Source organism: Schistosoma haematobium, chromosome 1 (genome assembly GCF_000699445.3).
Source record: "Schistosoma haematobium chromosome 1, whole genome shotgun sequence".
In the NCBI taxonomy this organism is placed as follows: domain Eukaryota; kingdom Metazoa; phylum Platyhelminthes; class Trematoda; order Strigeidida; family Schistosomatidae; genus Schistosoma; species Schistosoma haematobium.
Genome location: NC_067196.1, coordinates 75,005,968 through 75,018,740, shown reverse-complemented (window position 1 = coordinate 75,018,740; position 12,773 = coordinate 75,005,968). Strand labels below are relative to the sequence as shown.

The window sequence follows — 12,773 nt, the reverse complement described above, 5'->3', positions numbered from 1 at the left end:
TCTCTAGCATTTCTATTACTTCTGGTGGTCGATTGACTTAGGAAGACCTCCACATCTGACGGGAAGCACGTAATACAATGGACAACTGGCATGCAACTAGACAATTTGAACTTCACAGATCACCTAGCACTTTCCATCCCATACACACAAACGAATGCAGGTCAAAGCAAGTAGTGTAGTAGCAGCAGCAACCTCTGCAACGATGGCGGAAGAAACATACTCAAACACAACATAGAGAACAACAATACAATCACACTTGATGGAGAAGCTCTACAATATTTGTAAACATTCATGTGCCTGTCTGGACAGTATCATCGATGAACGTGGAGGATCTGATGCACACGTAGAGACAAGGATTGGCAAAGTAAGGACAGCATCCCTACAGTTGAACAACATATGCAACTCAAAACAACTTCCTCTCAACCAATATCAAAGTCACAATCTTCAATAAGAACGTCAAGACAGTTCTACTGTACGCTGCTGAATCTTCCAGAACTACTACAACCATAATCAAAATGGTACAGGTATTTATAAACAATTGTCTACGTAAGATACTCAATGTCCGTTGACTGACTATCACCAGCGACAGTGTACTGTGGCAGAGAACAAACCAGGTTTGAGCTGAGGAGGAAATTGGGAAAGATGTTGGAGGTGGATAGGACACACATTGAGGAAATAATCAACCTGCATCACTAGGCAAGTGCTAACTTCGAATCGTGAAGTGTAACGGAAAGGAGTAAGACGAAGGGACAAACTGCGTGGGTAATTGGAAGGAGATATGAGGATGATGAATAGCACTTAGAAACAACTCAAAAGGAGAGAGGAAGATAGAGTTCCATGGGGGATCCTAACGTGAGACCTATGCTTTGTTCTTTATACTATTTAAACTTCCGTTTACTTAATGTGTTTATTCATGCTCTTGATGAAGTGACTGACACTGAGTTAAGAAACGTCAGAAAATTACATTTTCCTATCAACTGAGATATGACGATTAATTTATTTTTACTAGTATTCTTCTTACTGTTAGTTTTGTACCATTGGCTACAAATTACGGGAATTTTTAACACATCTAACTGGTAAAAACGATTGTTTATCATGTTTTGTAACTACTCATTTTTTTCAGAGTTTTATGACAGAATTGTTAATAAACAGATAGATTTAAAGGAAGTAGATCCTAAAAAATCATTATTCACTTGGATTTTATAGTACATCAAACTCAGTGATTGTAGGATATATGTTTGTCAATATTTTTAAAACTCAATGTAAAAACAAGAGAGAACTTTAAATGGCAAACAAAACAATCAAATTATTGAAGACAAAAAACCTGAAAAACAAGCAATATAATACATTGTTAGCTGTTGATGAAGTGTTTCAAAACAATAAAACATGAACAAATACATGTTCAATAATTGTTTATTGATTGATCGACAAAATATCGTAGTAGTAGGTATGATATATCTTAACATGTAAACAGTTTCTGGTGTTCATAACATACAAATCTAATCATATCAGATGATGTAATCTCAGCAGCTAAGTAAGACTAAGCAGCATGAACATAAATCCATACATTATTTCAATATTCACTGTAATCTTTAAAATATTATTGCATAGTACTATATTGATTAGAAACATCTAATTGATTATTTCGGTCCAAGGCAAACGTTAGATCATTGTAGCAATCAAATGAATAGCATACCCAAGCTAATCATTATATGAACATACAAATGAATAATGACTGGAACTTACGTATTAGACTGCCGAATACGAATACCTAACAATATATACGGTAGCTGATCTTACTGTCAATTGGATGTGTAACCAGAAAAACGGTAAAACCGAGAAAAAAATCATTGTTGATGGCATAACATGATAAAGAGCGGCCTGCTTGAGCATCTGGGCTACCTGTTCCTGCCATCTAGATATTTCAACAAGTTATCTATTTTTGTTTGTATTAATATATCATTATGTTTATTTATCGCATAACCTATTCTGCTGCGTTTCTGAAAAGTGTACAACCTTTCGTTGTCAAAGTTACAAAAAACTCAATAAGAGACAAGGTGGTTGCTGGCAATATACAACGAAAAGAATGCACATTATTCAGATGTTCATTTGCTGAACTGCTAACATCTAACTGGCGATCACTCAATACTTATCGCCAGGACCGACCAAGAAGAAAGAAACGGAAACTTGGTGAAATTTTTTGCGCTGAGAATTCTATATTGTACCAAAAATATAATATTGAATAAAGCTGATGATAATAAAATAAAGTATTAAATAGAAGGTTTGGATTCATACTTCAGAGCGTTGTTTCTGATCGTCATGTGTAGGAGATGTACGCGAAACCCATCATACTGTTAAATGTTATTTTGTAGACACTATTTATTGAAATTTAAGTTTACACTGAGACTGAATGTTCTCAATCGTAAATTAGGTTGATCCGATTTTCGTTTTCACTATCAGTTTTAACAAGTTCTTATGAATGTCTTGTAGCAATAGAGTAGGAACAGTGTTAAACTGGGTTTGAATTTATATGAACAAAGTTAATCTCCAGAAATATATTTCAGAAGACAATACGAAGCGTTGACTGCAGGTTATTACTACACAGTGCAAGTCACAAGACCAAACATAAGAAGCAAATACTAACAAAAGTGAGAATGCAAACGAATAAGTAGGATTTAAGAAACATAATTATATGAAACAATGAGTTATAGTGAGATTTGAGAAACTAGCATTTAAGCTAATAAGACGAATATGTGCAGGCTGTAACACATGATCAAGCCGACATGATTATAGAAGTATAATATAAATAAAATGTTACTGGCCTAATGACACTGTCCGTTAAACAAGTTAGTTGGATGGCTTGACAAAATTAAATGTATAAAGGCTCCAGTGTACGCGAAGTGTTATGTGATTTAAAATCAAGATTGGATATGCCACCACCAACTCATTTGAATGAAAACTTTGAAAATTGAGAGACCATCGCTCTAGAATATAAAACAAAGTGAACGAACAGTAGATTCGTGATAGGTTGGTGTTTTTTTTTTGTGCACATATTTTTCGTTTTATGAGCATCAATACAACTACCTTTTTGATATTTACCAAACAATAGCCAAGGCCTCAGTTGTTGTTTTGGTTTCACTTAAAACCAGTTATTTCCACTCTCTGAGATTTTTTTTATAAAAATTTCATTTTTAATAGCTTATACATGTTCAGTGCCTAACTAACGTGAATCTTTCGGGTAAACTGGACGAAAGTCCTTGTAAAAAAATAACTGCTTTATTTATTTCTACTTGTGTGAATTAAGTAGTATATTTATATTTCATTAATTTACGTCAGTGTTTGCAAACCGAATTACCAGAAACAAGTTGCTGGACTTCTATTAAGACACATATGTGCAGATTCAAACATTGAAAATGGAGATTTTGGTTTAGTGAATCATTTAAAAAAGAAACCAAACCTCAATATACAAGCAAACTAGATAGGCTCATGACCAATCGTTAATGGTATTTGAAAGAAATTTTTACCGGTTTTTATTGTCCCAATTATAATAAAACTATGGTAATAGAAAAAAAAGTAACACAAGGTATGGGCTAGCATAAAATTGAATTGGTCGACATTGAGATAACAAATAGTCAATGGTTGATAGATATTATGTTGAAACCATTAGTACGTGATCCAATAAAAACAAAAAAAACGCGATCTAGAAAGTTTGTAACTGTTCAAAAGTAATTACAATAGAACACACAACATCAACATGATATTTATTCATTTACATCACTAAAAGTTCACAATTCCGAAAGTAACCATAATAACAGTTTAAAAGTAATGATTTAAATTATTCTGTCATTAATCTGATTTAAGGTGAACTTTTCCTTATTCCAATAATCAAAAAATCAGATTAAAACTTTCTTGAGAAACTGATGAAAATAAGTAATTATTCAGATCAAAAGTTGTGACGATCTTGTGTCTACTTCACATATTATTTGTCGACATTCCCATATTTCAACGTGCTCAACTTCAATACGACCCTTATCAAAGAAATTCGATCAATATTTTATTGACATTATGAACCGATCAATGTTGGACCACGATTGTAAAATTGAAAGCAATGGACGGCTCTTTCATCCTAGTACGAGACTCCTTAGCACTTCGCACCCTTGATTCGACACACGTGACTGAATATCCAGGTGGTTTACTATGATGGATGTTGACGGCTTCAACTGTTAACAGCGGGTAGGTAGACCCATATTTTTCATATAATGATAATAATAATAATTTATATTCCGAAAGTAATAATTACAGAATTCACGCCAGTTTACAGGCATGATCAATTTGATATAAATAGTAAAATTAGATGTACAGAACAAACATGTGATAGAAGAAAGTTTTAAGTATACTAGTTCAGTAATTGTTTAGGTAGTACATGTATTACAACGATCCAATGCATCAGACGGGAATTTTTAATATTTTTTTAAATGAACAGCCTGTTGATTTATGAACGGAGTAATTAAGGTCATTTCGTGTGCCAAATCGAATTAATGACAATTATCTACAACTAGCGAAATTAAAACGAAAACAGAGGGCACGGAACAAAAAAGCAGTAATTACCAAAATATATCAATCAGGTCTAACAAAATGCATGTGTCATGTGACACAGTGATATACTGTTGATGTTATTCAAATTAGTTAAACTTCCTGGGGACGGTGTTAACATAAAGTGACAGCAAGTAGGTGGTTTTACTTAGGGAATACACTAATGAAAATGGCTAAACATTTAAAGTTCCTATAATATCATTTGTGCCATGAAATACATTTACGAGTGTTAGAACATTCAATGCATTTTCAGAGGAGCAGTATGCATCGATGCAGCGAACAAATAATGGGAGTGATTTTATCGTACGGATAGATTGTGGTAGGTTATTCCAGAGTTTAGAAAATTTACAGGTAGAGTAATCCATATAGAGAGATGATTTAGAATAAGTTTTTTTTCACTAGTGACAAGGAATTACGGATGTCGTAATGAGAAGTTTCTGCATATTGAATCACGTGATTGGATGTAAAGGATAGTTTATCAAATAGTTTGGAGAAAAAGATAAGATTTAGTTCGAGGTTACTCTTCCATAAAGGGTCGGGCCCAAGTTTATTACATCTAGAATTATAAGTTAAGGTACAGTCAGCTTCAAGAATACGAAGTGTAAATCGTCTCTGTACTGATTCCAGCCTTAATTTATCTTTTATGCTGAGAATAAACGTGTAATATTCTAGGAGAGGTTGAACACAAACTTTGTACCTGAAAATACGTGACTCATTGTTATGAAGGTTTCGAGTTGTGACCTACAAGACGTTGAGACTTAGAGGTCTGCTTCAATATCTGTTCTGTAAACGACAAGTCCTGGGAGTATCTAAGTCCTAAGTCTACTACTGTATGAAACCTAGATAACACTTCTCCATTTATGGTAAGGTCTAGGTTGAGTGATGTATCGCCGAAGCATATCCATCCACATTTAGCCGTATTAAGCTCCAGTTGCCATTTTAAGCACCACTGTGCTACATTGTTGAGCTCCATGCTGATGCAATTTTGCATATTTTTCAGCTCATGTGGAGAAAATGAATATACTACTTTAGGATCATCTGCATATAGAAGGGACTTACGCACACAAAAACTTTCACAAATATCATTGACCCATATCGCTTTAAGTATAAATTCTAAAGCTATTTATGAGTTATAAACTAGGATTCAACGATATTCAAAAAATATAAATTAGATACCGTGTTATGTGTACCAAGTGAGGAATTAAAATGCATTTACTACTCTCATTTATGCTTTCTTTAGTCATAAAACTAGTGTTGGAACTCTTTATAAACTCTATTCATTGATAAACAAAGACCACCTTAACTAGGAAGAATTGGTCTACAAAGACACATATCTATTTGGTGCCCTCCTGTACCAATGTTTATGTGTTTAAATAAAATAAATCAGAAAAATAAATCTAATCCAAAAGGTGTAACTGGTATCACATGAAAACGATGCTACGTAGTATTGACGATAGCATATCAATTTCATTCAATATGAAAGCGGTTAGTGTTTGTAATTATGATTTCAAATTTGGGTGGAAGCTGGATTAAATAAACCTACAAAATCCCTTACACCAAACATCTGTCTGAAGGACAAAAAAAATAATAGAGTAACAAAGATACGGAGTTTCATCACTGACTACTTCAGAGGATTAAAGATGTTTCTAAATATATGTTATTATGGAACAACAACTTAGTTCTTTTAACATATATAAACCATAAAAGTAATCTTAAAGCATCAGCTTACTTTAGATACACATTTATTTGCCTGTTATTCTTTCAAATATAATGCTTATCACCAATAATATGACTCATATACTCTATTTAAAACATTAATTTGTAAACATTTTCAGTCCATATAATCAGTAATCTAGTGAAACGGGTTCTGTATATAGTTCATCACAAAGAACTCATTCAACCCCCATGATGACAACTTGAAATATCCTAACAGATGTCTTCAAAATAATTAACGCTTATAAACTACTAATTTATAACAACATGTTCAACCGCTTCCTCAACCATGGACAACGTCAAATCCAATCAATCACTAGTAATCTTAACTACAACATGACCTAATCTCATTAACGTACATACAACATTTCTTAGTCGAATATAATTGTCGTGATTATTTCTATTCACATATCTTTGTATAATAATAATTATTATTATTATCATTTTAATATCGATTTCTATGCATTGGTTGTTTGAATCTTCCCATTGATGTTTAGGACTGTAATTTATCAGTTTCTTTTGGCACATATGTATCTCGTGACGATCACCACGATATTTACACCGAGTCACAAACGTTCTCATTATCATTGGTTCAACATCTCTACTACTCTCACAAACAAATGATTCATATACTCACCACTCACCCCACTTTATTAGTCTTCATCGAATTCATACAACTTTATACACAATATACACTAAACATTTGGTCCGATTCGTAATTGCATCAATATTTCTCTCACTCACATTTATTCTCATCATTAATCTCACAATTTCATTTAAAATTCAATATTGGTCACCTCAACATTAACAACTTTATGTTATTCTACTATCCGACATTCACATGCTATAACTTTAAACCACATACTTCACCTTAAATCCGGTCACCCTTTTTGGATTACTAATTTAGACATATATAATTGTAGAACCTGCAAAGGATCTATTGAAAACAATATTTTTCGTTCATATATTAGTGTTTTAATATGATGGGGATTAAAATCGATAAACTAAATGACCCAACACTTTTAAATTTACGAAGAGTAGACCACCTTTTGCATCCTATAAATTCGACCATATTTCACTTACTTTAGTTCTGTAATGAATTAATCACACATTAAATAATTCAGTCCTAACGAACGAAACGGATCTTAATATCCAGGGTGGCATGGATCAGTCACCTGGAAACTGGATGTACATACATCATGTTGGTGAGTCCCGATAAACAGAAAATCTTGGTAACAATAGCATTCCTTCAACTTTCGACAGTTATTCAAGACCTCTATAAGCAACTACAATCATAACAAAATTAGCAGGGAACAAAAAATTAAGCACCGCATATCTCAATATATATATTGTAAAAACTTTCTGCATATCAAACAATTCGAAATAAATGTGACTCATAGCAAAAAGATTAAAAACAGTGTGTAAATAGATCGATTGACAAAACGAAAATCATATTACTTCCCAATTGCCTACTATTCCATAAATTAATAAATAAAATGTAATTTAAGGCCAAATACACTCTGATAGTAGCATAACAACAATCTGGAAAAATATCATTATATTAAATACAAATACTATGGAAGTAGTAATAATAATAATAATATGGATGAATTAGAAAGACAAGATTTAATTGGCGAAAGGTTCTCTTCCTGCTAAGTACTGTTATTTGGCTAAATTATTTTTTTAAAATCCTTTTGTATCGTATAATTTCTAAGAAAGAACCATTGTATTATGGAGAGTTTTCTCATTGGTCGGTCGATTACCGCCCTCACCATTAATAGGAACAGCCGTGGCACCAACGTCAATCACTGAAAGAGATCTATCCATACTCAATGTAACAACTGTTGTAGGAGTCTGATAAGGCAAAAAAACAAGAGTATGAAATAAACAAATAAACATAAAACAAAAGTTATTTGGGGGAAAACGAAAGAGAATCAAACAGTTCGTTGTTTATAGTAGAGACGATTTGAAGCTGAGGTAGTCAGTGTAGTCTAGATTAAAATAGCTATCGACTATCGGTTTAGTGATTTGTTGTGCTATATATATCTATCTCATTAAATGACCATATAATTCCATCTTAGCGACTAAGTAGCGTTTCACTTTCACTTCATTCTTAGAAGAATTGTGAATGAACAATGCTGAAGATTCCTATCATAGAATGGAGCAAGTGTATAGTACTTCTTGATTTCCAATGGTTCTCCATCTGATGTCAATCCGTGATGAAAAATAACTACATACTGATCTTTATCCTCTGAACTAGCTACTTTTATATATGAAGCTTTCAATCTCATTCTCGGCAATATCAGTACACAGTTTAAAGAGCAAAGGCATTGTTCTATGTTATTTAAAAAGTGTCAGTAACAACAAGCAAACACATCCCAAGGTTTCAGAATGGAATGATTCGGAAATTGTAACATAATTTTAGAATAGCGTACTTCGACTTAGAGTCCAGGGTGCACAAACTCCAACGGAGAGTGATCGGATGCACTCCTCAATATCAACAATCAGGAAATATATAAACTCATATAGAATAATCTCACACTATCAGTTATTCAAAGCTAGGCAAACGTATAACTGTCACTTAAGATGCAACGATTATACTGCGCAAAAATTATTCTATTAAGAATGCCCAGTCACAACTAAGACTGGCAGAACAGACTACTAACAAAATCAAGGAAAAAAGCTTCACATAACAGTTTTCGTTGAAGAATTTGTGCCAACAATATATACTACAACAATGAACGCATTAACATTGAAAACAAACTGAAAGAGGGAATGTTATTTCTTCCTATCCAAACAAAGACAGAGAAATGAAAAGCCATAGAAAAACCGAAATCTAAATACGTTCATCAAATGATATTCAAGCGAAAAAGATATAATCCTTGAAAAAACAGACAAAATTATACCATCCAAATGCATACATGATCAACATACCCTTCTTGAACGCCATACATGAATAAATCCGAACCAAATCTAAATATATTAACAAAAATAAACAAAGTAATTTACACTTGAGAATAAATATTATAGAATCTAAAACAAAAGCAAATATGTATTAAAACTGGAAATAGATATAAATATCACTTAGAATTTATTAGATAATACACAATGTAATAGTTAATCAATTAATAATTTCAACAATAGGAACGTTTTAAAAGAATGCCAACTTTTATATTTCAAGTCAAAGTTTAAGCAAATAGTCCAATTCTGAATGTGCTAGTCAAAGTATCTAGTACTAGAGAAAATTAGAAACCTCTTTTCCTGTCATTATCAGTTATTCTGTAGTTTACATTATCCAATGATAATGTTCTTGTACGGGTTAGATAGCTCAATTGTGGATCATATACCATCGTTTAGGACAAAATCATCAATGACTTCCACCAGAGGTTTGTGCTGATGATGTTGTTCAAAAGAACAATGAAAGCTGCCCGACCAAAAAATCCAGCTCAAAGAACTAAACTACATCTAAATTAAAACCGCGTTTCCTAATAGCATTATCCGCAAAAACTTCGAAAAACAGAAACCAAGTACATAAGAATACAACTATTATTATTTATCAATCATTATGTTGAATTGAATTTTTAAAACAGAATAATACACGACAGAACTTACCAAGTAAAATACAAACCCTAAATAACATGCGAATAATAATCCCATGCCTAAATATACTGCCCAATGATGCGGTAGACGTGCTTTAATTACAACACTACCCAAGAATAGATTAATTGACACAACTGCTATGGATATTAAATTAGCAACAATTGAAACCGGACTATAAAGAAGGCAGTAGAAGAAGAAAGAGAAACAATTATAGACATTGAAATGCAAAACACAAACCATTGGTTATATTATGCAAGAAAATGTAGTAAAATTTCAATGAACAGTAAAAAGATGCATGAATGTGACAATTATAAATCATATTGTGAAAAAAACTAAAAAGATTGATTAGCATGCTGTTATGAAGAAAAATTAATGACAAATATTTACAAACAACAGATAACTACATAATAACTGCGATAGGTGACGATGTTCGCGGTGAGGAAATATGACTTAAAACTACAAATGTTAACATTATATATATAATCCGTCATCTACATCTCGTATAAGGATCCAAATACATTTTTAAGGTTTTCCATATTGTTCATAGAGTCAGGTACTCAGGGTTAAGGTTAGGAGGTTACGGTTAGTGTTTCCATTGCGAACTGACATTAGCTACAGTGCAAAAATGCTTTGTAGCCCTACAGATCAATAAATTTCCCGTAAACATTTAAGAGGAGCTACCTTAATTCTGATTAATTGATCCAAAAACTCGGAGTAAGTTAACAAAGTAAGGCAAATACTAGACAATTTTAGATCACTATTTGTTGAAGTATAAAAAGATGTATCAAATCAAACTGTTGATAGCTACATGATGGAAAAGCTGATATTCAGTACTAATCAATATTTGCATGTCAAAGAATCTACTGTACCACGTTATACTGGCAACATTTATTAACGCAAGTTTTCCTCCCATTCAGGAGTAAACAAGAAACTGTACATTTTAATTGTTCGCAGTGACAAGCAATCATTTTAAACTTTTAACAAAATTTGCTCGTTTTGATAAAAATAGACCAGTGAAGGAGGGGAGATGAAAATGTTATTTCATTTGATTCAATATATTACCAAAATCATTATTATAACAGAATAATGGAAAATGAGTTTAATCATTTAGTAAAGACTATAATAAAACTCAGTTACAAATTATCCAGAATGTAAAATAGTTATATGTAGTAGCATGCATTGTTCACCCCTACCTTTTTGTAAACATACGAAAAGGTTAGTTTATGCTTTAAAAGTAACAGAAAATAGGCGTGTATTTTTTTTAAACAAAAAAATCAGAAGACAATAATTGTACAAAAAATAGATTTCATATTCTTAAAAATATGTAGTCGTTCCAATATATACGGGGACTAAGATTGTAGAGACCTTATTTCACAAAATGTATGTAAAATCAACCTTATCTCTTGCGAAACACTGCCCCAGCTGTTCAAATACATTTCTCATATCTCAGTCCCCAATGTTAGAAGCAGCCTTTAAAATCCTCAAAGGTCAGATTCTTTATTTGTCTTATCGTTTCACACTTTATTATCTATCACTTGCTCTGTGATTTCAGCTTGATGTCCGCTTTTGGTTAGATGTCAACAACTTTAAGACTATTTCTAAACATAATTTCTTATCTCTGTGTAATCTACTAGAATGGTATTCACAGATATTTGTTCCATAATTCGGTTCGAAATAAGCAACTGGAAAGCAAAGAGACCAAATATATTTTGTGTTTTCATCAACATGCCCTCTTGAAAACTAATCGCCTTGGTAGTTCAGTTCGTGTATTTACTGGATAGAATATCTATAAACTATCAGAAATGAAGAGTTTACAAATATCCTGACATCTCATACTCGCTTTTTATGGTGATTGAATTTTTCAAAAAGGGATAAATATGGAATCAAGGAAGACTTACTTAAACCTTATCATCAAACAGAAACTACAACTCAATAGTGAGATTATCAACAAAATTCTAACACAGGGCTTAGTTCAGTGAACATCATAGGCTGATCTACTCAGTCAGAAAACGGGGATAACCAAACCTCCATAACAAACATAATATATTATAGTAGTTATTTGCTTTTAGGTTTGAATTATCTAGGACGGAATCAATAGTATTAGCTTAACTGTCGCTTTTCGTTTGGTTTCATAAGAAAATATAAATTTCTACTATCTGGTTAGTTTAGATTTACAATAAAATATTCATGATTATTTACCAACTCGAAATGGTAGTATAAATGTTTAAGCGTATAGTTTCAACCGCTTAGCTTAAGATATGGGCCCAGTTACAAGCAGTTGTTCAGTTTAAACATCCAGATGGTAAGATTGAGTATTATACAATACATGGTTTTAAAAGGAGAATGTATAACAGACACCAGTTTGATACAGGAGTACTGAATCATCTATGAACACGTTGCTCCGAAAAAGTCTTCCTTCAAAATAATCTATACAATCAAAGGAACCGGATCGAAGAGCGGTCGAATCAAAATCGTATGCAGTGTTGAGACGTTAGTGATCCACGTATTCAATCCCAAACGCCGCGTACAAAAACGATAAATCCAACCTCTCATCCTTCCATGGCCTTAATTCTCTTCTCCTGTATGTTTTGGTCTTGTTTCGTCTCATAATTTTTTTACAGTTATTATAATCCTTTACCGATCTTTCATGATTATTCAGTTGTTATTATAACCTTAACGTATCTCAATATTCTTCATATCTGTCAAATGGACAATATTCTATCATATTTCTGATCGGAAGATTATTTTCATCCTCTTATTCTTCTCTAACCCTTCCATCATTACGCGACCTCCTTTTGATATTTAAAATCTCGTATCACTTCATGATGTAACCTCATCTATTTTCCCATATAATTGTATATTTATTA

General features: G+C 32.4%; 2 protein-coding genes across 3 annotated transcripts in view; one reads left to right on the top strand and one right to left on the bottom strand.

Moving 5' to 3' along the window:
• Nucleotides 1-694, top strand: part of SLC7A4_1 (Cationic amino acid transporter 4) — a 29,618-nt gene extending 28,924 nt beyond the window's left edge. Inside the window, exon 11 of the mRNA XM_051209682.1 lies at nucleotides 128-694. The gene's annotated coding sequence lies outside the window, so the exon portion shown is untranslated. The remainder of the gene's footprint in view (nucleotides 1-127) is intronic.
• Nucleotides 695-5,937: 5,243 nt separating this feature from the next.
• The window catches only part of MS3_00002116 (uncharacterized protein), a 34,603-nt gene continuing 27,767 nt past the window's right edge, over nucleotides 5,938-12,773 (bottom strand). The window contains exons 4-6 of one of the 2 annotated variants that reach the window (XM_051209680.1): nucleotides 9,919-10,078; nucleotides 9,241-9,279; nucleotides 5,938-8,160 (exon numbers count right to left, since the gene is read on the bottom strand). In XM_051209680.1, coding sequence (XP_051075142.1) covers nucleotides 8,017-8,160; nucleotides 9,241-9,279; nucleotides 9,919-10,078 — 343 coding nt within the window. In that variant the 3' untranslated portion in view covers nucleotides 5,938-8,016. The remainder of the gene's footprint in view (nucleotides 8,161-9,240; nucleotides 9,280-9,918; nucleotides 10,079-12,773) is intronic. The other variant, XM_051209681.1, reaches the window with a different exon arrangement.